This window comes from Salvia splendens, chromosome 2 (genome assembly GCF_004379255.2).
Source record: "Salvia splendens isolate huo1 chromosome 2, SspV2, whole genome shotgun sequence".
Classification (NCBI taxonomy): Eukaryota; Viridiplantae; Streptophyta; class Magnoliopsida; order Lamiales; family Lamiaceae; genus Salvia; species Salvia splendens.
This window is the reverse complement of record NC_056033.1, coordinates 42059161-42084649: the sequence shown is the minus strand read 5'-3', so window position 1 is coordinate 42084649 and position 25489 is coordinate 42059161. Positions and strand designations below refer to the sequence as shown.

General features: G+C 37.8%; 1 protein-coding gene and 1 non-coding gene across 3 annotated transcripts; one reads left to right on the top strand and one right to left on the bottom strand.

Moving 5' to 3' along the window:
- The first annotated feature begins 4533 nt into the window (after window positions 1-4533).
- Window positions 4534-23728, top strand: LOC121792943 (protein SPIRRIG-like). 2 transcript variants are annotated; one of them, XM_042191085.1, is made up of 19 exons: window positions 4534-5303; window positions 6698-6767; window positions 6895-6980; window positions 7430-7565; window positions 7650-7706; window positions 8156-8329; window positions 8976-9167; window positions 9259-9324; window positions 10281-10395; window positions 10657-11792; window positions 12497-13196; window positions 13285-13387; window positions 13490-14601; window positions 14948-16595; window positions 16754-19801; window positions 20583-20891; window positions 21036-21342; window positions 21457-21603; window positions 22141-23728. In XM_042191085.1, the coding sequence occupies exons 1-19, from the start codon at window positions 5092-5094 to the stop codon at window positions 23317-23319; spliced, it is 10797 nt and encodes a 3598-aa protein (XP_042047019.1). In that variant the 5' UTR covers window positions 4534-5091; the 3' UTR covers window positions 23320-23728. The 2 variants fall into 2 exon arrangements, with proteins under 2 accessions (XP_042047019.1, XP_042047018.1); XM_042191084.1 differs by having other exon boundaries at window positions 6695-6767.
- A 340-nt stretch (window positions 23729-24068) lies between these two features.
- TRNAE-UUC lies at window positions 24069-24140 on the bottom strand. The gene has a single exon. It is a non-coding gene; the product is annotated as a tRNA-Glu (tRNA).
- Between the last annotated feature and the right edge of the window lie 1349 nt (window positions 24141-25489).

Sequence of the window (25489 nt, the reverse complement as noted above, 5' to 3'; positions counted from 1 at the left end):
TACTAATTTTGTATTGATACTAGTTTGCACAAATATTGTAATCGATTTGAATCTTTGGATCTAAGATCTAATCAAGCTCCAATTAAATAATAATAATAATAATAATAATAATAATAATAATAATACATGACCTACATTAAATAATATTGTACTCTTATCGATCTATAATCTCCGTCTGACGAGAGTTTTTAAAACGTGGGATAAGTTTTTTTTGCATTGAGCAATTAAGTTTAATAACTATGGGCATATGACCTTTTTCTAAAATAATAGTATAAATAAAGATGATAAATAATGATTTTCTATTTATAAAGTAACCTCTAATTTATTGATTGATTGAATGACTTTTTGTCAATTTAATTGGGTATGCCTAAATTTTGTTGTGACGCTCGATTTAATAATTGCAAAAACGAAAATATGTGCCACAATCAAATTGACTATATTGTTCTAGGTTTTGCTTTGAATAAGACTATTTCTCTATGAGTGTATGTGTATTAAATTGACTTGATCACACCATATTTTCGATTTGTTTATTCCCAACATTATTAAAAGGAAACTTATTCCTTAGTGAATCCTTGGATTTGATGTTGGGTCGTGCTCATATATTCTTACGTAACCAATCTAGGTTGTGCGTTGTATATACGGACATCGATTGACTTTTGAGGGTTGAGGCTATTTCTTCTATAACAAGCCCTGTTGTTTTTTTAATAAGATATTTAGTAGACATTGCTTAGTGGAGAAAATATTATATCAAGGGTAAATAAATCATAGGACGTACCTACTACTCTCAAAGTCCGTCGTTATGAGTCTCATTCTTTGCCGGTACAGATTTTAAGAAATGTTAAAAAAAATTGGGCAGAAAAAAGTTAGTATAATATGGATCTCACTTGTATATATTAGTTTTAAATGAAATGTGGGTTGAATGAGCTATAGCATCCCCATCGGTGCTCGTCAGTAAGGACGGCGTCCGTGCCGTCGGCGCGGCATACAGGTGTCCGCCGTTGTGCTCTTGCCGACGGCACGGCCCTGCTCGATGCATAGAGCACGTCCATGCAAACGGCAAGAGCACGAGCAGCCGACGTAGCAATAACAGCATGCTTTGGTGGGCCGTTGGTTTATCATTTTTTATTTTTATTTTTTGAAAAAATTGAAAAATCTAAAAAATTCAGGTTTAATAAAAAAATATTTTCCCACTTCCTAATAAAATATATCCGCTTTTTCCACATTTTTAATTTATTTTTTTATTATTTTTACCCTAAAATTCATATTTTCATCTATAAATACTCCAATTTCAAACACAAAAAATGACACTATACCAAACAACTCTCTCAATCTCAATTTTTAGGATTTTAATTATGTAATTTTTAATTTTTAGGATTTTAATTATGTAATTTTTAATGTATTAGTAATTTGTAATGGTATCGGGTATTTTTAATGTATTTTAATATTGTGGAAATGTTTTTAGTAATTGAAGTATTTAAATTGAATAATGGAATGGTGAGACCCTTGAACATGCTCTTGCGCAAGATCATGGATGTGGATGTTGTGCTCTTGCGGAATAGCATGTAGTAAGAAATTAATAAATGTTGGTCCAGACCCACATCCATGATCTTTGGCAAGAGCATGGATGAGGATGCTCTTAGTGGAAGGTGTGACCCTATTAAAATTTATGGTAAAAGTGAATCGTGACTCCTATTCGCGGACGGACTAAAATGAAAAACATGACTCTTATTCGCTGATAGAGGGAGTATTTGTTTGCCAATACTTTATCTGGCAAAGTCATTTGATTATTCATTTTTACATATTCAGATATTTGTATAATTGTAATTATTTTATACTATTGCAGTAACTGAAAATTAATATTAATATTATTTAATTATTATGTTATAAATCAATAATTATTAAGAAAATTAATGTCATTTTAAAATTACGAATTACACTTACTATTAAAAATTTTAAAAATAATAATACTAATATTCGCAACCACATACACACTGTATTTTCATTTTTTCTTACGTTGAAACATTTGCTCTTTGCTGACCTCTCGGCAGGGGTTTGAGCATTTTGGTGCATGTGCATATATCGGGAAAAAAAACCTTTGTATTGAAATTTATGTGAGTTGAAATTGTTTGGAAACCTTAACAATGTTTTAATGGCTAGTTGAGTAAAAAGTTGATTTGCTTAAAAATGCTTCTATGAATGTGATGGGAATGTCATTGGAGTTTGATGTTTTAGCCATAAACTTGTAAGATTACGACCTTGTAAACTTGTAACATTAAATTAAATATGAGTTTCCTACACAAAATAAACTTTACTATGTAAGCACTAATTGTATTTGTAAAAGCATGTTATAATGAAACCCCCCCAAAAATGAAATCGAAAAGGACTTACTAATTATTTATATGGATGGAGTAAAGAATAACAAATAAGTTAAAGATTTATTTATTGCAGTTAGCCTCTTAGTCTTAATGAAATTAAGATTGACACTTTTTTGTTTTATCACTTTATGTAATTAAAAGAGTTACGTTAATACTTACTATAAGTTTGTTTCTTTCACAGTCCACTAATTAAAGCTTATCTAAAAACCTAAGAAAATAGACAACGGACAATAATCAATTTCCTGTATTAATCAGCTGTAAGAAATCTAAACACGAGACACATATAATATATATGATTCATTAATTAATTAAAATGACTTATTCCTAAAATCAAATTCACATGTTCAAGAAAACAAACCTTTCTTTATGTTATTTTAACAATAAGTAAGGAATGTTAAAATAACATAAATTTTCTTTATCACGTGAATTTGATTTTAGGAATAACAAAGACCACGAAAAGTAGTAGTAGTAAAATTAATTAATGTTTATTTGATAAACAGTGCTTTTTTCCTCTAATACTCGAAGAAAAGTAAAAGTTTGATAAAGTATCAATATTCAATTGTTTGATAAAGTATCAATATTCAATTAACACTATTGTTAGCGTAAAGTAAAACAATCAAGATTTAAATACCACCGACAATTATAAATTGCACAAGTTTTAATTTATAGTGGAGATACGAAAAATCTACATTCAAATGCTAGAGTAATTTATGAAAGGAAAAATCCACATAGTTCACACGAAAGAAGTCAAATTTCGACTTAGAAGAATACAAACAAAAAGGTTCATCCAAATTGATCAAACCAAGAAATTATGAATAATGTTATTAAATAAAATCAAACAAAAATAACTACCATTTATCCGGTTTCGTATTTTCTAAGATGCCAACACAACAATTGAATATGGAGTATATGAATTATGAAGGTTGGTTAGTTTTAATTAATTCTATATTATTTGAAAATAGAATATTAAATTATAGTACAAAAACTTACTGTATTTTTTTCTGAATGGTCTCACGTATTAAAAGCGATGCCTTTTGTAATGATCGAATTTCGTTAGTCAATTTTAATCAATTCCACATTATTTTGTTTATTTTGAATTCATTTTTCTAAAAAAAATTACATTATACAAGAGTATTATTTAATCATATCATTCTCAATGCATTCCTATTAGAGTATCAAGAAACAATAAAAGAACATATTAGTTGAATATCGCAATATTATGACCAATCAACACATTTTCGTATCACGGATTATTCATGGCAAATATTTGAAAATATATATGATTTTAATTTTTAGAAAATGTATTTCATGATTAGGAATATGGAGAAAAGGCAAGTAAATCCACACATAATATCATCGAACTATACAAAATAAAATGCAATAATAACAATACGCAAATGCAAGTACGCTTTCCATCATATAGTACTATAATTGATTATCGATAATAAGATTCATCACGTCCAATAAAATATATTGGATATTTTTCATATTTGTTCAACAAACTCGTTATTATAATACCTATCAATAAATATGATTTTTTTCTTTCTAAATTAGAGTATTGATTACAATTTAGAATGATAAATCTAAAAAATTTAGAATGATAAAATAAAGTAAATGGATTGCAGGAAAAAGGTAGAGCTCAGGTTGAGAGCAACAGAAGTTGCGGACGTCACCGCAGAATTCCGACCGGCGTGCGGGAATTCTGTGGCGGACGTCCGCCATTGTGCGTGGCTTGCACGGATACGGAATTCCGTCGAGGAATTCGCAATTCCGCGGCGTTCCGCGGGGAATTCCGTGCGGACGTCCGCCATTGCGTTGATTCCCGCGGAATTCCCGTTTATTGCATTATTGTGAGAAGTCCGTCAGGAATTTCGCGGGGAATTTCACCAATGTGCAGTGGGAAGTCCGTATGACGTGACAGGAGGTGTTTTTGGGAATTCCGCAGAGAATTCTGCCAGGAGCTCCGCGGCACTGTTGATGCTCTGAGGATGTCGATCCCCGTAAGCCACGTGGCAGATTTATGGACGTTGATGTGAGCTGCCTACGTGGAATATCAAGAGTTTTAGAGGGAGGGTTTATGTTTAAGCCTAGAACTAGAATTGAAAAAGAAAAGGAAGATAAAAAGAGTTGTATTTTATTATTTATATATATTTTAGAGAGAGAAAGAAACATGTCAGAGATATAGAGCGAGAAACAAGGCGCGAGAGGCCGTCCGAAACAACAGAGAAAACACGCTGCATTTCCTTTCTTCTTCTCTTTTGCTCTAAGCCTTTTCTTTTCAACTCCCAATTTATAGGGCAAAATCTAAGATTCAAGACCGCCTCGATCATCTATAAGAAAATTGTTTGACTGGCATTTTCGATTGTCCACAGATTAATCCAGCATACACATAATTAGATTTGTTCCTCTGAATTAGAAGGAGGCGATTGAATATATCCACACCTCGGATCCTGCCGCTCTTAATCCCTAATTTGTCACCAGTTGATCGCATTTTATTTTGGTTTTGGATTTTGGCCGTGTCGAATCTTTTATTTCGGGTAAATAAATCCGGGGGATGAGCTGGGAGATCCTTCTAGATTATGTCTAGAAGGGTTCGTGTTTGAGATCTGATTGTTGATGTTTGGTAAAATTGAAATATTGGCTCTCGGATGAGAGAGCTGCCTTGTTTGACATATTTTTATCATCTGTTCCAATTAGCTGAGACATCTGCTCATATATGTTCGGAAATTCAAGTGGAAACAAAACGATGAAATGGGTAACATTGCTTAAAGAATTCAAGGAAAAAGTCGGTCTTTCATCGCCTCCGGAATCGGCACCAACAACTCCGTCCCCGCCGCCCCCGAGGGATAGAATCAGCAGCAGCAGCAATGCTAACGATTTTTTGTCGCCAACCAGCCCAGAATATTTGTCATTTGCATCGCCTTTAAGGTTCGATTTTTATTCCACCGAGGAACTTTGACCGAGTCTCTCACTTTTTATCTTTTTTTTTTCTCCTTGTTTTATGTTATCGTAATTTTGATTAATCAACTGCAGTATTGTGAGCTCAAGGAGCTACCAACAATAGTTTAGGTGGTTAGATATTGAATATGTTGTGATCAGCTGATTCCTCTTTAAAATTTCTTCTATGCGAATTTGGAGTAGAGGTTTTAGTTATTTTTATTGGAGTCTGTGTGTTATTGACGAGGATAACCCGCTTAATCAGTGTACTGAGTACGATTACTTTAAGTGCATAAATATTGGTGATATATGTTGAGTTGTTACACTTCCTCTATACATCTAGGTTACATTGGAGAAAGAGGTCCGTGCACCATATCATTTTGATGAAAGTGATGGTGAATTTGAACTGCCGTACTTTGGCCACTATTTTGCTTTGTTGTGCTTTCATTTAGGAAATATGTATGCTCTTTAGTGGTGGTGTCAAATGTCAAAGTGGAAAACCCTTTGATATTAAACATGTCTAGGATATGTTATGCACTAGAGGTCTTTGTTAGTTTCCATTGTAAAGTAAATTCCCACAGAGAACTGCATTGCAGGATCGACAGTGTTATGGATGCAAGCCTATGCATTGAACTTTTAAATTGCAGCATATTGCTCTGAAAAAACATACTATATAACCATTTCCCATGTTGTCATATTCAGGATTTTTTGTATTATACTTTATGGTACTTATGGTCGGACATTTTATAACCTTTGCTCAGAATAAGAAGGTTATAGATTCTTAAGGAATATGTGACTAAAGTGTAATAACGCATTAGAGGATCAAGACCACACATTTAGACTCTATTTGGAGGTAGAGTGTGTAAGGAGCTAGCAATGGTATTGGAATTTCTGAACAGTATTAGCAAGAGTGGCGGATTATTACGGAATCACTGTCATACAATTTTTGGTCCGGAATGGGTACAAAGAAATAGGAGATTGGCAGAGTGTAAGAATCATGGGATGATGTATGATAGAGATTGAAGATATAGTTAACAATTCATGAATGACACTAAATGTTTAATGAATACAATATTTGTTAATCTTAATTGGGCCTTTAGTTGATTTTTTGAGGTACTAGATGAAAGAATAGTGGTAGATTGAGAACTGGAAATACTGAGATTAGTAATTATTAGTACATTTTTCTTTTCCTCAGGTGGCTTTTCTTCGTACTATATTTTTCTTATACAATATGCAACTAAAATATGGCAGATTATCATACTATTTATGTTACTCTTTTAGAGCCTCCACATTTACTTTTTTTTTTTGGATTTTCTGATTGCGTATGTGAATTTTTGACTAGAGAAAGTGATAAATTTGTTTAATTTTTTTGTCCCTCATAGCAGAGACAAAGATGAGCTGGAATTGGATTTCAAGAGATGCTGGGAAGTGTTTCGTTCCTCCAATTCCGAAAAGGTGCTGATACATGCCATAAGAATGTGTCTAGCTTTATTTATTGTTGTATTTTTGTTGTGAGTTACTACTGAACTTACCAATACTATCATCACTGTTGATATATTCATCATTTAATTTTCTGTCTCAGGAAAAGGAGAGGGCCTTGACATGGACTGTAGAATTTTTTTGTAGATTAGAGAGGGAACACAATGATGTTGCCCAATTAATTTCCATGTAAGAGAGACTTTCCTTCATTTAATTTTCATGTAGATATAACTCAAAGTACATTTGACTAGATGGACATTTCTACTGCCTGAGATGTTGAAAATATTGCTTTGCTGCCAATTTATTAGGTGTATGAAGATCCAACTTTAAAATAAGATTTGTTTATATGTTTTATAAAGCTTAAATGTCACACTCTGCGAATGTTACTATAGTAAAATGCAATCAACACATCATGGAAACTAGTCCTGAGATCTTTCAGTAAGTTTTGCTATATTGCGTGAAACTGTTCGTTATCTTCTCCAGCTGTATACAGAATTCCTGGTGATGCACTATTAGAAAAAAATTAATATGGTTAATCATTATGGAGCATATCCACAACAATTTCTCTTGCTCTTAGAGTTTTACTTGTGAGCTCAAGAGGATGCTAATATTTTATATCCTGACTGCAATAAATGCAGATTGGTAGAGACGCACATTTTTTCGTTTGTTGTGGGAAGGGCTTTTGTAACCGATGTAGACAAGCTGAAGCTTAGCAGTAAAACGAGAGCTCTTGAAGCTGAGAAAGTTTTATTATTTTTCTCAGAAATTACAAAGGTATTTTCAGATGTACAAGTACAAGGTATTCCTATTTTGGTGGAGTCATGTTCTTCAGTCACTTATGCTCATAATTCACTGCAGGATGGCATTGCACCTGGTGCAAATCTGTTACATGCAGTGGAAGTCCTTGTTTCCGGGGTTTGTTAACTGATCCATATGAAGATTCCAATAGAATAGTTTGGCTTTTACTTTCTTTCTTGATTTCTTGATGCTACATTTTTTAATATCTAGGAAGTCAAATTGGTTATTTCTATGTCCTAAGTTGACACAACATTGGTATTAAAATTTGAAAGTTCCCATGTTTTGGCACCCCAGACAGTCTAATACATATGCTTTACGTTCCATTCGTGACTTTGATGCTAAAAAGCCAATGTGAATTTTTTGGATTTTGTATGTGGCAAATTAGGCTGTTATATTTGTTAGTGGAGTGCAACTTTTACACATGTTGCGCTGCTGAACATGTTACCGGGGATAAACTTTGAGTTATAATTACTAGTGCAAGTGGACCTTATTCTTCTTATTATCTGTATCAGTTGATTCAGTTCACTTTTTTGTTGCTTATGCTTTTGATGACTTTCTGATTGCAGCCAGTTGATAAACAATCATTTCTTGATTCTGGGATCTTTTGCTGTCTTATTCATGTCCTAAATACTCTTCTTGCTCCTGATGGTAGCAGTCATTTAAAAAAGTCAAATCACAATGAAGACTTGTCTACATTTGATGAAAATGATGACAGAACCAGACCTGCTCGCAAGCTTGAGGTTGTATTTTCCGACATTTCATTTTTGTATTTTTTAGTTTATTGTATTTCGTTGTAGTATTTGAAGTGCAAAGCTACTCCATTACATTTTTCTGGTATTGGTATGTGCTAGTGATAGTGTTTTTTAATGTTAATTTAATAGCTGTTCAACAGGTTCCAAGAATTTTTTTCAATAAGGGTTTGTAGTCTTCTTCATTTAATAGATTGATTATATTGAAATTCTCATCTATCTCCTGCATGTTGAATATTTGACTTTCCTGCATTTTATGCCATGTTAGTCGACCTATTTCATTCTTTGTATATACTGCAGCGTTGTAGCTTGTTTTTGTTCTGTTATGTTTGTAACAGTAAAACAAATTGTGTCCCCCCCTCTTTTCCTGCATGTTTATTTGTTGCTTTGAATTGTTGGAGATTGTTGCTGACCAAATCAATATTATATGCTTTGGTGTCTCTCTACTGTACTTATTTGGTTGTAATTTAATTTGATGCCCATGATTCAAATATTATATTTTTCATTTCTGTGTCACCTTATGATCGGAATATATCCACTAACTGGGGAGGTATTTTCCTGGTTATTTTAGTTGCTTAATAAACACGGGCCTTATTTATGATCTTGAGAATACTTACCCTGCCAACGTTTATGTCAGGTTGAAGGCAGTGTTGTACATATTATGAAAGCATTGGCTAGCCATCCTTTAGCTGCTCAAAGTCTGATAGAAGATAACTCACTTCAATTACTGTTTAACATGGTTGCCAATGGTTCTTTGGTGGTTTTCTCTCAATTCAAAGAAGGTCTAGTTCCTCTGCATGCCATTCAGCTTCATAGACATGCTATGCAGGTAACAGAAAAGTTCATCTGGTGTTGGAATAGTGACGAGTTATTTGCACATAAAAGTGGACAACTGATGACTAACTGGTTTATTATTGCAGATCCTCAGTCTTCTTTTGGTTAACGACAATGGTTGCACTGCCAAGTACATACGCAGGCATCATCTGGTATGTATATGTGCCCATAATTTATTTTTAGCATGCATCTTCATTTTTTTGTTGCCAATCATATTATGTCTTTGGGTTTGTTGAATTAAGAAGACTTAAGAACGTGTAATAATTGTATTCCTCTTGAAATGATATTTGTTGTGTATTTGTTAAATCTCTTCAATCACTGAAAGATGGCAGTCTTCGGGATTAGTTTCTGTGAATTAACTAATTAATTATTACTTATTTTTTTGGAGGCAGTTTGATATGAACTCTGAATGTCAGTCATAGATGCATTGCTCCCATTTACTATCACACAATGGAACCTTGAATACCTATATTCTCTCTTGTCCATCTACTATAATAAATACTTGGCATACACCTTTCTCTCTATTAAAAATGACAGCAATTACAATCAATTACTCCCTCTGTCCCACCATAAGCGAGGCGCTTCTTTTAAGCACTCGTTTTGGGAAAATGGTATTTAATAGTTAGAGTGGAGAGAGAGTAAATTAAGAGAGAGAATAATGTAGAGAAGAGTCTTATGGTGTCACTTATAGAATGAATCTTTTCTCTGTATGTCATATCATTATGCTATTCCATTAAAGATTGTGAGAATTATGGCTTCATATTTCGATAGGAAAATGCTACCACCCAGAACTTTGTATTATCCAACTCCCTTTACCAAGTATTTTTCAAATGTCTGCACTAGATTTTTAATATTTTCATATGACACCTAAATTGCCATGACAAGCTCATAGCTGTTGCCAAATAATAATGACTACAGAGCATCTTGTTTATGGCAGAGTTGGTATACATGATTACATGTGAAAGGCAAATGTTACTAAATTTCATTCAAATACCGTTCTCTGCTCCTTTGCTTCCTTTTGGTCACTTCTTTTATTGATTCCCTTAATAATATATAATATAATCTAGCTTTTAATAATAAAGCTGCTTGTTCTCTTTCTGTTTGGCAGATTAAAGTTCTCCTAATGGCCGTGAAGGATTTCAACCCAGATTGCGGGGATCCAGCCTACACTATGGGCATTGTAGACTTGCTTCTTGAATGTGTGGACTTATCTTACAGACCTGGTAAGATTGTACTGTATATATTTTCTTATAAACTGACATGAACATAGAATATTCGTTTCTTCTTAACTGAATGGGTGAGATTGCAGCGATTCTTGAATTGTCCAAAATTTGGCTTTCTTTATTACTAAAGATGGATAGTAGTATAGCTTGAGTGAGTAGTGTGGTGTGATCTAACTAGACACCATGGATTCTCACACAGATACTGAACTGCTCAAATAGATTTGGCATACTCTTCTTTAATCTTTTTTCATTTTCGTGTAGAGGCTGGTGGTATCAGGCTCAGAGAGGATATTCACAATGCTCATGGCTATCAGTTCCTGGTTCATTTTGCCTTGACTCTGTCAAAAAATCGATCTGGCCAAACTTTCTATTCCATTACATCTGAAGATTCTTCTTCAGGCAGTTTACATGAAGATGAGGGGGTGGAGGGAAGGAGCTCAATCGAAGAAGTAGTATTAAAGAACTCGCCACACAGTCTCTCACCAACACTTTGTAGGCTCCTTGATGTCATTATTAATTTCTCCCAGATAGGTCCCTCAGAAGCTTCAAAAAGTTCTAAACTGCATGGAAAAGGCCATACATCATCTAGTGATGGAGCAGTGGGGGAAACTTGGGAGAAGGATGACAGCCAAGTAAGAGATTTAGAAGCCGTACAAATGCTGCAGGACATTTTAATTAAAGCAGAAAGTACTGAACTGCAGACCAAAGTGTTGAATAGAATTTTTAAGATATTCTCAGGTCATCCTGAAAACTACCAAATGTGTCAGCAATTGAGAACTGTTCCCCTCTTGATCCAAAACATGGCTGGTTTTCCTTTGTCTTTACAAGAGATAATCTTGAAAATTCTTGAATACGCAGTTACTGTAGTTAATATCATCCCTGAACAAGAGTTGCTATCTCTTTGCTGCTTATTGCAGCAAAAACGATCTGCTGAACTGAATCAGACAATTCTCTCCTTTCTTGTGAAACTCCTATCATTTGACCAACAGTACAAGAAAATCCTAAGAGAACTTGGTATGTTGGAGTTTCTATTGGATGATCTAAAGCAGCATAATTTTTTCCTAGGGACTGAGCAGCTAATTGGTGTCCATGGTCAACTGGAGAGAAAAACTAGCCCTAGCAGCTTCAACAAGCACCTGGACATAGAGGGTGCAATTCTTTCTTCACCAAGACTCTTAGAATCCGATTCTGGGAAATTCCCTCTTTTTGAGGTAGAGGGGACGATCTCTGCTGCTTGGGATTGTTTAGTCTCGTTATTAAAGAAATCAGAAGCTAATCAAGCATCATTTCGTTCTGCTAATGGTGTCTCTGTTGTACTTCCTCTTTTGGCTTCTGACGTACACCGCCCTGGTACCCTGAGGGTTTTGTCATGTTTGATAATCGAGGATGTCAAACAAGTAAGAAAGTTCTTTATGCATTTTTCAAAGATATTTTAGTACCTTAGTGCTTTAGTTTTAAACTTTGATGAAGTTCCTGTCTCTATTGTTAAAATAAGAATTATGCATGTCCTCTTCACATGTTAAATTTGATATGTCGGTGTTAACTATGTCGTATAATTATTTTTGTATGTCCTCAGGATCAATCATCAGGTATAACATAGACTATGCCTTAAAGTTTCCTTTTTTTAATTGGCCGTGTAAGATGGTTAATGGGACACATCTCTTGTATCTCTGAGCCCGTTTACTATTTTGCACTGGTGGTTTTAGCCTTAGGGAGTGCAGAGAAAATTGGCATGTATGGTAACCACTCATATTAGTCTAGTTAGAGTTCTCTTCAAAGTTAGCATATCCATGGCTGCATTCATACGTTCTTAAATCACTGTCTTCCATTTTCTTATGATGAGTTAGGTTTGAAATCATTCATTGAGATTAAATGCTGCTTGTGGATGGTGTTCTGGAAGTTCATTGGTGTCAAGGCCTAATGTCTTAGTCATGTTGGAACAAATCATCTAAGGCTTGCAGTAATGTGTTTTCGTATGCTATGACCCAAGTGAAACATATTTTAGTTGTATAATTTCTGATGTTTCAAGAAACCAATGTGCTCTTTCTTTTAATTAACTAAACCTACTGTATTAATTTGCCTTACCCCCATATGCTATCAGGCTCATTCGGAAGAATTGGGTACTGTGGTTGAAATTTTGAAAAGTGGAATGGTCACAAGTGATTCTGGATCTCAATACGCACTTAGAGATGATGCAAAATGTGATGCTTTTGGAACATTATGGCGCATATTAGGAGTTAATGGCTCAGCTCAGAGAGTTTTTGGCGAAGCAACTGGGTTTTCTCTTTTATTATCCACACTTCACGCTTTTCAGAATGACAGTGAACAGAAAATCCAGCCATTGATGTCTACAAGGGCCAAGGTGTTTACATATGTGATGCGTGCGATGACAGCAGGGGTTTCTGGTAATGCAGTGAATCGGATGAAACTGCACACAATATTGGCATCACATACCTTTTCTGATCTTTTATGTGATTCTGGACTCATTTGTGTTGACTATGAACGCCAAGTCATACAATTGTTTCTGGAACTTGCTGTAGAGTTAGTTCTTCCACCATTTTTAACATCTGATGCAGCAACAGTAACTAGTGAGATGCAAAATGAAACAACTAGTTTTCCTTTGATTACACCATCAGGTTCCTTCATTCCTGAAAAGGAACGTGTGTACAATGCTGCTGCTATCAGAGTGCTCATACGTGGCTTATTGCGGTGCACTCCAAAGGTGCAACTTGAATTGCTTAACCTTATCGAAAAACTTGCTTGTGGTAGCTCCTTCAATAAAGAAAACCTCACATCTGTAGGTGCGCATCTTCGAAGTCAACTGTAAATTTGTTTATTAGGCTGATTGTAGTGATCACATATAATAATTTTTTGTTCCTCTGCTGCTAGGTTGTGTACAACTTCTTTTGGAGACTATTTATCCCTTCATTTCTAGTGCTTCTCTTTTGGTTTCCCATTCTTTGAAGATTGTTGAAGTCCTTGGTGCCTACAGGTAATTACACTGACTAATTTGGGCAGGGATGCATCTGAATTTCTGTTAGGCCATTCATTGAATAGCAAACTAAAATAATCTATGGTTGCAAAATTTTGACAGGCTATCAGTTCCAGAACTTAGAATTCTTATCAGATATATATTTCAAATGAGAGTAAAAAGTTCTGGTCGCTGTCTTGTTGAAATGATGGAGAGATTGATCCTTCTAGAAGATATGGGCTCAGACGATGTATCTCTTGCGCCTTTTGTAGAGTTGGACATGAGCAAGACTGGACATGCTTCCATACAAGTGCCATTAGGGGAAAGGTCATGGCCTCCAGCTGCTGGTTATTCTTTTGTGTGCTGGTTTCAATTCCGAAATTTTCTAAAGCCATCAGCAAGGGAGACTGATCCTAAAGCTAATTATTCTAGAAGGCGCGGCTCATCAATAGGACAGCAACTTGGATCCCAAGTTCTTCGAATATTCTCTGTTGGGTCTGTTGAAAACGGAAATACTTTTTATGCAGAACTACTTTTGCAGGATGATGGACTTATAACCCTTGCAACAAGTAACACTTCCTCCTTGACCTTTTCTGGGCTAGAAATGGAGGAGGGTAGGTGGCATCACCTAGCAGTTGTGCACAGCAAACCAAATGCTTTGGCTGGGCTATTCCAAGCTAGTGTAGCTTATGTATATGTTAATGGAAAACTGAGGCACACTGGGAAACTTGGATACTCTCCCTCTCCTGCGGGTAAGTCTCTACAGGTAAATATTGGGACACCAGTCGCCTGTGCAAAGGTTAATGATTTGTCATGGAAACTCAGATCTTGCTACCTATTTGAAGAGGTACTTTCACCAGGTTCCATATGTTTTATGTACATTCTTGGAAGGGGATATAGAGGGCTTTTCCAGGATAGCAACCTGTTGCAATTTGTTCCAAATCAGGCATGTGGAGGGGGCAGTATGGCTATTTTAGATTCTCTAGATACAGAGTTACCTTTGACTGCTAACAAGCAAAAGCCTGAGAGTGCTGGCAAACAAGGCGTCACTAAAGTGGATCAAAGTGGAATTGTTTGGGATTCTGATAAATTAGGAAACCTATCACTGCATTTGTGGGGCAAGAGACTGATATTTGCATTTGATGGGACGAGTACAGAAATGTTCAGAGCATCTGGAACCTTATCCATGCTCAATCTAGTCGATCCTCTTTCAGTTGCCGCTTCTCCTATAGGGGGTGAGTGAGTTAATATTGGTCATTTCATTCGTAAGATGACGCAATTTGTCTAATCATTTCTAATATACACATATAATACCATAATACTGCTCTGCTAATTGTTTGATTATTACATTTTATGCCATGGGCAGATCTACATGTATTGTTGGAGGGGCATTTGCCCCTCCTCAAAAGTTTATACCAATAGTATTTTTCTTCAAATTTAAAAATTTATTTTAAATTCTCCATTAAATGCCCCTTCTCATTACTACAAAATTTGCTTATAAATATATTTTTGCCCCTCCCCACGTCAAATCCTCCCTGTCTTATGCTAAAGTTTTTAAACATTTATATGGATTTCTTCCAGGGATACCACGCTTTGGCAGACTTGTTGGAGATATATATGTTTGTAAGCAATGTGTCATTGGTGATACTATACGCCCCATTGGTGGCATGTCTGTTGTACTTGCACTTGTTGAAGCCGCTGAAACAAGGGACATGCTTCACATGTCGTTGACAATGCTTGCATGTGCGCTTCATCAGAATCCTCAGAACATCAGAGACATGCAGAAGTACCGAGGCTACCACTTGCTAGCTCTTTTTCTTCAGCGCAAAATGTCATTGTTCGACATGCATTCACTTGAGATCTTTTTCCAAATTGCCGCATGTGAGGCTTCATTCTCTGAACCAAGAAAAATTGAAATGGTGCATAACAACCTCTCACCAGCAGGCACCATTAATGAGTCCAGCTTTAATGATATTACTTTGTCGAAGTTCCGTGATGAATTTTCGTCAGTTGGGTCTCCAGGGGATATTGATGACTTTTCTGCAAAAGATTCATTCAGTCATATATCAGAGTTGGAAAATACAGACATGCAGACAGTTACATCTAATTGCATTGTTCTGTCTAATGCTGATATGGTTGAGCATGTGTTGCTGGATTGGACCCTTTGGGTGAAAGCTCCAGTCCCAATCCAAATTTCTTTACTTGGATTTCTCGAGCATCTTGTCTCCATGCATTGGTACAGAAATCACAATCTGACAATTCTTCGTAGAATTAATCTTGTTCAGCATTTGCTTGTTACCCTGCAGAGGGGCGATGTTGAAGTGCCAGTGCTAGAAAAGTTGGTTGTTCTGCTGGGTGTCATTTTGGAGGATGGGTTTCTTCCTTCTGAACTGGAGCTAGTTGTGAGGTTCGTGATTATGACATTCGATCCTCCTGAGCTAACATCTTGTGTTCATATTATTCGAGAATCAATGGGGAAGCATATCATTGTAAGAAATATGTTACTTGAGATGCTAATTGATCTTCAGGTGACAATTCACTCAGAGGAGTTACTTGAGCAGTGGCATAAATTGGTTTCGTCAAAATTAATCACATATTTTCTTGATGAGGCTGTTCATCCTACCAGCATGAGGTGGATCATGACTCTTTTGGGTGTGTGTCTGACGTCATCTCCTACATTTGCACTTAAATTTCGGGCAAGTGGAGGCTATCAAGGTTTGGCAAGGGTGCTCCCAAGTTTCTACGATTCTCCTGATATATATTACATTTTGTTTTGTCTGATATTTGGTAAGCCTGTATATCCGAGATTGCCAGAAGTGCGCATGCTTGACTTTCATGCACTCATGCCAAGTGACAGTAGCTATATAGAGTTGAAATTTGTAGAACTTCTCGAATCTGTTATTGCCATGGCAAAATCAACATTTGATAGGTTATGCAAGCAATCAACACTTGCCTATCAAACCGGAAATATTTCTCATGTTGGTGCTAGCCTTGTAGCAGAACTCACGGATGAACATGTGGACGTGTCTGGGGAGCTCCAAGGTGAAGCTCTCATGCACAAAACTTATGCTGCTCGCTTGATGGGTGGAGAGGCATCAGCTCCTGCTGCTGCTACTTCAGTTCTCAGATTCATGGTTGATCTTGCAAAAATGTGTCTTCCCTTTTCTGCTGTCTGCAGACGTGTGGAGTTTCTTGAAATCTGCATCGACCTCTATTTTTCCTGTGTCAGGTCTCAGACATATTTTCACACCTAGCCTCATTCGTAATCCATAATATGCAGATATATGTTACATTTGATGCATGTAGCATATGATTTCATCAACTTATCGTGCCGTTGCATGTGCCTGTTTTATTTTTGGCTAACTAAGTTTCTGTTTGTTAATCCAGGGCTGCACATGCTGTGAGGATGGCCAAGAAACTTTCTGTAAAAACAGAAGACAAGAATCTGAATGATGGTGAAGAAGATGGCAGTAGCTCCCACAATACCTTTTCTAGCTTGCCTCAAGAACATGAGATTTCAGCAAAGACCTCTATTAGCATAGGGAGCTTTGCCCATGGGAATGTTAGTACTAGTTCAGAGGATATTCCTGTTTTCCCAAATAATGTGGCTAGTGAAAAACCAGATATTGGTACTGTGGAAACACAATACCAGCCACTGAAAGAAGATGGACAAGCAGTGAGGAACATTGATGTTGAAGCAGTTGAGCAGGCATCCCTTGCCACTTCTGGCAGCAATGAGTTCAGTTTTCATGATACAAAAAGTACATCAGATCCTAGTCATCAAAAGGATTTGCATAGTACTTTGTCTACCACTATGCTGGAATCTCCCATTATGTCTGAAAAAGCTAATTCCATGATCTCGCCAACCTCTTCTTCTCCAGTTTTAGCTTTGACATCTTGGCTGGGGAGTTCCAGTCGAAATGATCGAAGATCCCAGTCAACTCGATCCATGGATTCTTATGTATCATTGAATGATACCAATTACACTCCAGATTTCAAGCCTTCTGATCAGACTAAACCTGATACAAGCATGTTAGCAATCAGTCCGATGCTTCTGCTGGAAGTTGATGATTGTGGTTATGGAGGTGGTCCATGTTCCGCTGGTGCCACTGCAGTATTAGATTTTGTAGCAGAAGTTCTTGCTGATTTTCTCACTGAGCAAATGAAAGCTGCATCAGTTGTTGAGATTGTGCTGGAAAGTGTACCTCAGTATGCTGATGCTGAATCTGTTTTAGTTTTTCAGGGCTTATGCCTTGCTAAAGTAATGAACTTTCTTGAGAGACGTCTCTTGCGTGATGATGAGGAAGATGAGAAGAAGTTAGATAAGACCAGGTGGTCCTTAAATCTGGATGCACTGTCCTGGATGATAGTTGATCGTGTATACATGGGAGCTTTTCCTCAGCCATCTAGTGTATTGAAGACTCTGGAGTTTCTGTTATCCATGTTGCAGTTGGCAAATAAAGATGGACGGATTGAAGAAACAATTCCAACTGGCAGGCTCCTTTCTATTGGGAGAGGAAGCAGACAACTTGATACTTACATACAGGCTCTCTTTAAGAATACAAATCGCATGATACTGTTCTGTTTCCTTCCATCGTTCTTACTCACCATAGGGGAAGATGATCTTCTTTCGCGCCTGGGCCTGCTGAATGAGCCCAAGAAAAGATTGTTTGTGTACCCATCACCAGAGGAAGAAGGGGTTGACATTTTCACTGTGTTGCAGTTACTGGTTGCTCACAGGAGAATAATATTTTGTCCCAGTAATCTTGAGACGGATCTGAACTGCTGTCTTTGCATAAATTTAATATCCCTTATCCACGATCATAGGCAGAATGTCCAAAATGCAGCTGTTGATATTCTCAAGTATCTTTTGATACATCGAAGGGCCGCACTTGAAGAGTTTTTTGTTTCTAAACATAACCAAGGATCTTCATTGGATGTTTTGCATGGTGGTTTTGATAAGCTTTTGACTGGAAACTTACCTGGATTTTTTGATTGGTTTCATAATTCTCAGTCGGTTGTTAATAAAGTGTTGGAACAGTGTGCTGCCATTATGTGGGTGCAATATATTACAGGGTCAGCAAAGTTTCCTGGAGTTAGGATAAAGGGCATGGATAGTCGCCGTAAAAGAGATATGGCAAAAAAAACAAGGGATACATCAAAAGTGGAGCATAAACATTGGGAGCAGGTGAATGAACGGAGAATTGCACTTGAACTGGTTCGTGATGCCATGGCTACTGAGCTGCGTGTTATTCGTCAGGATAAGTATGGATGGGTGCTTCACGCCGAAAGTGAGTGGCAAACTCACCTCCAACAACTTGTGCATGAGCGAGGAATATTTCCGATCAGCAGATCTTCTATGAGTGAGGAGGAGCCTGAGTGGTATCTTTGCCCCATTGAAGGCCCATATAGGATGCGGAAAAAGCTTGAACGGTGTAAACTAAAGATTGATACAATTGAAAATGTTCTGAATGCACAATTTCTGTTAGAGGAAGGAGAACTGTCCAAGGAGAAAACTGAAGATGGAGATCATGCCTCTAATACTCAATCAGATTCTTTTTTACGTCTATTAACTGCGAAGCCAAATGATGAATCTTTTAGTTCTGAATTATATGATGCATCAACTTTCAGAGAATCAGAAGATGCTAGGGATATAGCCTTTTCTGGGGTCGGATGGAACGATGATCGTGATAGTAGCATAAATGAAGCAAGTCTGCATTCAGCTACAGAATTTGGTGTCAAGTCAAGTTCTGGATCAACTCTAAGAGCTGAAAGTGTTCTAGGAAAGTCTGAGTTAGGCTCTCCAAGGCAATCTTCTTCTGCAAGAATTGATGAAGGCAGAGTGGCAGAGGATAAATCAGATAAAGAACTAAATGATAATGGTGAACACTTGATCAGACCATATCTCGAACCATTTGAAAGGATCAAGTATAAATACAATTGTGAAAGGGTTGTGGGCCTTGACAAACATGATGGCATATTTTTGATAGGGGAATTGTCCCTGTATGTCATTGAGAACTTTTACATTGATGATTCTGGGTGTATATGCGAAAAAGAGAGCGAAGATGACCTCTCTGTCATTGATCAGGCTTTGGGTGTAAAGAAAGATTTTTCCATTTGCATGGATTCTCAATCCAAATCAACTCTGTCGTGGAGTTCTACAGTGAAAGCTTATGCTGGGGCTAGGGCCTGGGCATACAATGGTGGTGTCTGGGGGAAGGAAAAAGAGGGGAGTAGTGGTAATGTGCCTCATCTTTGGCATATGTGGAAGCTTGACAGTGTCCATGAGCTTCTAAAGCGTGATTATCAGCTTCGGCCAGTTGCCATTGAGATTTTCAGCATGGATGGTTGCAATGACCTATTGGTTTTCCACAAAAAAGAACGAGAAGAAGTTTTCAGAAATCTGGTAGCCATGAATCTACCTAGGAACAGCATGTAAGTTATTAACTTTTTCTGTCTCAGTGGCTCCTTACTTTACTTTTTTTACCTGGCTTCATTATTGCTTCTATGGGCAGCCTGTTGATTTTGTTACTATAACTAATTTGGCTAGCTATGGGTCCATTATGTTTGTATACAATGATGTTTTTCTGAAGATCTTACAGGCAAAAATTAAGAAAAATAATGTAAACAGTTCTTTAACTTTTCGATATAACTTTTATTTCTGGAGATGTCAATATTTGTTGTGACCATATACTCTTAGCTACTAGAGAATGTCTGGAGAGATATTTCATTTTAGGTTGGATCATGAGTACTGTCACTGCCTTACAAGTATGTTTAAAAAGTTCTGAGTTTTATTTATGTCAGCTCCTGATTATTCTTTGCTGAATCGGTGGCTGTCGGGATAGAAACACAATTTGGATTTGATTTCCTTTAGAAAATCTTGCTGGATATGTTTTTTTTTTACAAATCAGTGCTCCGATGCCCACTTGATGCTACAAAAGTATAGGGTGATGCTTGTTTATATGGCTGTCTGAAACTATCCTGGTATATATTGGCTAATATGATTTTGCTTCTACTTTGTGGAGATTTTGGTCATTGTAACTTTTTCCTTTTGTTACTTTCCCAAGCTTTTCTGTAACAACGTTTATGTAGTGTTTTTTGTTGGTGTTTTTTTATGCAAATAGGTATTTACTAATCTGTTCTTTATGGTTCTGTTATGTTTACAATTTGCTCAATAACAGAGTTTGAGCTAACATTCATGATATATAATTTACAGGTTAGATTCCACAATCTCTGGTTCAACCAAACAAGATAGCAATGAAGGTAGCCGTCTATTCAAGGTTATGGCAAAGTCCTTCTCCAAGAGATGGCAAAATGGAGAAATTAGCAATTTTCAGTACATCATGCATCTCAACACACTAGCTGGCCGTGGATACAGTGATCTTACGCAGTATCCTGTGTTTCCTTGGGTGCTGGAAGATTATGACAGTGAAACCCTTAATTTCTCAGATCCAAAAACCTTCCGGAAACTTGATAAACCAATGGGATGCCAATCATTAGAAGGAGAGGAGGAGTTCAGGAAGAGGTTGGCAGTGCTTTTATTTATTCTTTACTCCCTGATCTTGTTGTCATCCTATATCTTCATTTCTCACTCCTCGTCTCCATTCTTGAAACATAAATATGTTTTCTCTAACATACTCTCTCTCTATCTCTCTCATGTCACAAACAGATACGATAGCTGGGATGATCCAGAGGTCCCCAAGTTCCATTATGGTTCTCATTATTCTAGCGCTGGGATAGTTCTCTTCTACCTCCTCCGCTTGCCTCCCTTCAGTTCAGAGAACCAAAAGTTGCAGGGTGGGCAATTTGATCACGCTGATCGTCTTTTCAACAGTATACGGGATACGTGGTTGAGTGCTGCTGGGAAAGGCAACACTTCCGATGTCAAGGAACTAATTCCAGAGTTCTTCTACATGCCTGAATTTCTGGAGAACAGATTCGAGCTTGACTTGGGTGAGAAACAATCAGGAGAGAAGGTGCGTGGATATATTTCTAAAAGTTGAAGAAGTTTGTCCTCAATTTGACCTTTCTCCTGCATTAGGTGCATTAGTTCATATCTGAGTTTACTGACAGACCATAATCTTCTACAGGTTGGTGATGTTGTCTTGCCACCATGGGCCAATGGCAGTGCTAGGGAGTTTATCAAGAAGCACAGGGAAGCTTTGGAGTCTGATTATGTTTCAGCGCATCTGCATCACTGGATAGATCTTATTTTTGGATATAAACAAAGAGGGAAGGTTAGTGTGCTAGAACATATTTTCCCATGATAATGTTGAATAAAAATTTAAACTTATTCTGTCAGTGCCAGTTGCTTCTTAACTTGTTATGTTTATTATGACCGTATTTTTGGGATAGTCCTACTCCTACATTTCTTTCCACTTTTTTTGTCGGGTTGGTGTCATTATGATCTCTTGAGCATAACGAGCTCTTGCAATATATGTGATCAATGTCACCTTTTGTCTACTGGGGTTATATTTATTCTTCGATTAAATTATTGTCGCGTATTTCGTATTATCCATACTCCCTATTTATGGATTTGGGTTCTGGAATAGAAGAATAGGATAGTGAGTTTCATATTGAGTCGGCCTGAATTTTTTTTGGTCCTAGATGGCTTTCGGATTCTTTGCATTATACTGGCTTTAATTTGCACTCCTCACATTTTGCTATATGCATCACGTGTCTTCATGCCTAAAACTTCAGCTGTTAGCTCATTCACGCTCTATTCATATATATATTATGGTATTAACTGATGATGCGTGTAACGTGTTTTCCAGGCTGCTGAGGAAGCTGTTAACGTCTTCTACCATTATACTTATGAAGGCAGTGTTGACATTGATTCAGTTGCAGATCCGGCTATGAAAGCTTCAATACTAGCACAGATTAATCACTTTGGACAAACACCAAAACAACTCTTCCAGAAGCCCCACGTCAAGAGACGAACAGATAGAATGCATCTCCCTCATCCACTTCGGCATTCTCCGCTGCTTGTTCCTCATGAGATTCGCAAGAGCTCGTCTCCTATATCTCAAATTGTGAATTTTGGCGACAAGATTCTTATTGCTGGTGCAAATAATTTGCTAAAACCTAGAACGTATTCTAAAAATGTTGCATGGGGTTTTCCTGATCGGAGCTTGAGATTCGTGACATATGATCAAGAAAGGCTTATTTCTACTCACGAAGATCTTCACGTGGGCAGCCAGATCCAGTGTGTTGGTGCGACCCATGATGGTCAGAGTTTGGTTACTGGGGCTGACGATGGCTTGGTCTGTGTTTGGAGACTTGGCAAAGACGGACCTCGTGGAGTTCAACACCTGCAGTTGGAGAAGGCTCTTTGTGGTCATACTGGTAAAATCACCTGCCTTCATGTTAGCCAACCCTACATGATGATTGTGAGTGGTTCTGAGGACTGCTCAGTGATCATATGGGATCTGAGCTCGTTGGTTTTCGTGAGGCAGCTGCCCGAGTTCCCTTCACCGATATCAGCAATCTACGTGAATGACCTGACAGGAGAAATTTTGACTGCAGCAGGCGTGATACTCGCTGTTTGGAGCATCAACGGTGATTGCCTCGCAGTGGTGAACACATCACAACTCCCGTCGGATTCGATCCTCTCCCTCACAGCTAGTACTTTCTCAGACTGTCAAGATACACAGTGGTATGTATCCGGTCACCAAAGTGGCGCAGTCAAAGTGTGGAAGATGGTTCACTCTTCGAGCGAGGAGTCGAGCAAAGCCAAACAAAACACCAGCCCCAGAGCTGGCCTGGGACTCGGAACTAAACTTCCCGAGTATCGGTTGATCCTACACAAGGTGCTGAAGTCCCACAAATTACCAGTCACGGCCCTTCACCTGTCAAACGACCTAAAACAGTTACTGAGCGGGGATTCGGGAGGCCACCTTCTTTCGTGGACGATACCAGACGATCGCTTGAGATCCTTAATGAACCATGGCTGATGAGAGCAAGTGCGAATGGTGGTCGAATCCTCCTTTCGTTTACAGGCAGATCGGGTCTCTTGGAATGACTTTGACAGAGGAAGAAACTAACCAAGATGACAATGCCAGCTGCGCCTGTGTTCTGCAAGGATGAACGAGAGGTCAACCTCAGATACGTGGCGGAATACGCGTGGTCGGGGCTCGGGGTTGCTGCAGGTGGATTGCAACAGCAAGAGTGTGGAAGGCGTGGTTTTTGACACTGTAAAATTATCTTGTACAGATATATGTGTGTGTTTGCACGGATTGTAAGTCTCTGCTAATCTTATTAACAACGGAGAGACCCCACCATCTTAGCCATGCTCCATTTTTTTGTTGTGAAATGAGTGTAAATGAACAGTGCATATATATATCTTAACTTGTGAGGGTGTTATTTTCCCCCCCTTTTTTTGTCATTTCTATCTGCCCTGCTCAATACAAAGGGTAAGAAAAATCACAATTCTGATCAAGTTCTGGCACGTTCGCAATTATTTTCACAAATTTACTATGGTGGTGTTCGGTTTCCAAGATAAAATAATACTAAAATAAAACCTAGGATTGAGTTGTGAGTTGCAAACCGAACGCCCCATGGAGTCTAATATGGATGAAATTGTATTTATGTGAATATATGCACCAAATCAATAACAATAACATATTAACGAAACAACTTTGTCTCTTCAATCTATACATTAAACCACTTTTTTCTCGTGAAAGTTGTAAAATCCAAACAAAAATTCCGTTGCCGGGAATCGAACCCGGGTCTCCTGGGTGAAAGCCAGATATCCTAACCGCTGGACGACAACGGATAGTTGAATATACAAACTACATTTCTTTATCAATACTAATCCTAATTCATGCACATGGAAAACACTCTCATTAATCTCCTACACACTTCATCCATTTTACAACTTGATATGTGATGATTCCGCGAATTTTTGATGATGATAAATGCTCGTAAAAATAAATCACGACACAGAGAATTTAACGTGGTTCGATTTACTGAGGTAAATCTACGTCCACGGGGAGAAATGGGGGCAGGTTTGTATTGCTTGATCTGCCAAATACAGCTTACAACACAGACTTGCTATATGATTGTTTCTCTAGAGAGATTCTAACCTCTTCTATCAGATCTAAGTTCTATTTATATAATGAACTCAGATCATGGCTTGCGTCACCACCCTAAGTCGTGGATGTCGTGTAGGTTATGGCCTAAGATCGTGGGTGAAGCGTAGGTCATGGCCTACGATCGTGGCCTGAACTGACATCACGTGGTAGTGGGTGTGTTGGACATCCGGTATGGGTCCACTAACTCCTTGTTCGGTCGAATACCGAGACCGAACTGCTTTGGTTGCCGATCTGAGAGTAGAGCTTGATGCCGACCTGAGAGCAGAGCTTGATTGGTTGGCTTTTACCGAGCTGTAGGCTGAGGCCGAACTCTTTGGTAATGCCGAACTGAACTCTTGGGCTTTGGGCTGGCCGAGCTGTCACTGCTATTGGGCTTGTTTAGTACGTACCCCATCACTACCCCCCCCGAAAAGCGAAGTGATTCATTTCGGCGAAGCGAGTCACTTCGGCATTCTGGAAAAGGGTACGGGGGAGGCTGAAGTCAGGGGACGTGCCCTGCGCGTGACTGCATTAAATGCGGCATTAAATGCGACAGTAAAATCCGGCCGTTGAATCCTGAAAAGGTGGGATATGAAACGGTGCGATGATTTGAAATCTTTTCCAAATCTGATAAATACCGTCTTTCTTCATCATTTGAACACCTTTGCTATTGGCTTCTTCTGCACTCTCTATCTTCTGCGTGAAAAATTTCCTTCCGCTTTCAAAAATTTCTTCAGACTACCTTCACCTTCAAAAAGTAAGAAAAATGTCTTCTTCTTCTTCTTCGGAGTCGGGTAGCGTTAGGAAAGGGGGTAAGGGGTCTTCTAGCCGGAAAGAATCCGGGGAGAAGACCGTAGAGTATTTTCACAGTATCTTGAGTAAGGATACTGTGATATCCCTTTACGAAAAATACTCTTTTCCTGGGGGGAAGGCGGTGGTACCTGACGGTGATCACAGGGCTGACTCCCCGCCGGAGGGTTACGTCACCGTGTACGAGGCCTGCTTAGAATGCGGGCTTCGTTTCCCCCTCCCTTCTGCCTTTATAGATTTA

Coding starts and splice junctions, on each gene's coding strand:
- LOC121792943 (XM_042191084.1), top strand. CDS start 5,092: ATGTTCGGAAATTCAAGTGGAAACAAAACGATGAAATGGGTAACATTG. Junction 9,325..10,280: donor ACATACGCAGGCATCATCTG/GTATGTATATGT, acceptor TCTGTTTGGCAG/ATTAAAGTTCTCCTAATGGC. Junction 20,892..21,035: donor GAGGAGGAGTTCAGGAAGAG/GTTGGCAGTGCT, acceptor TGTCACAAACAG/ATACGATAGCTGGGATGATC.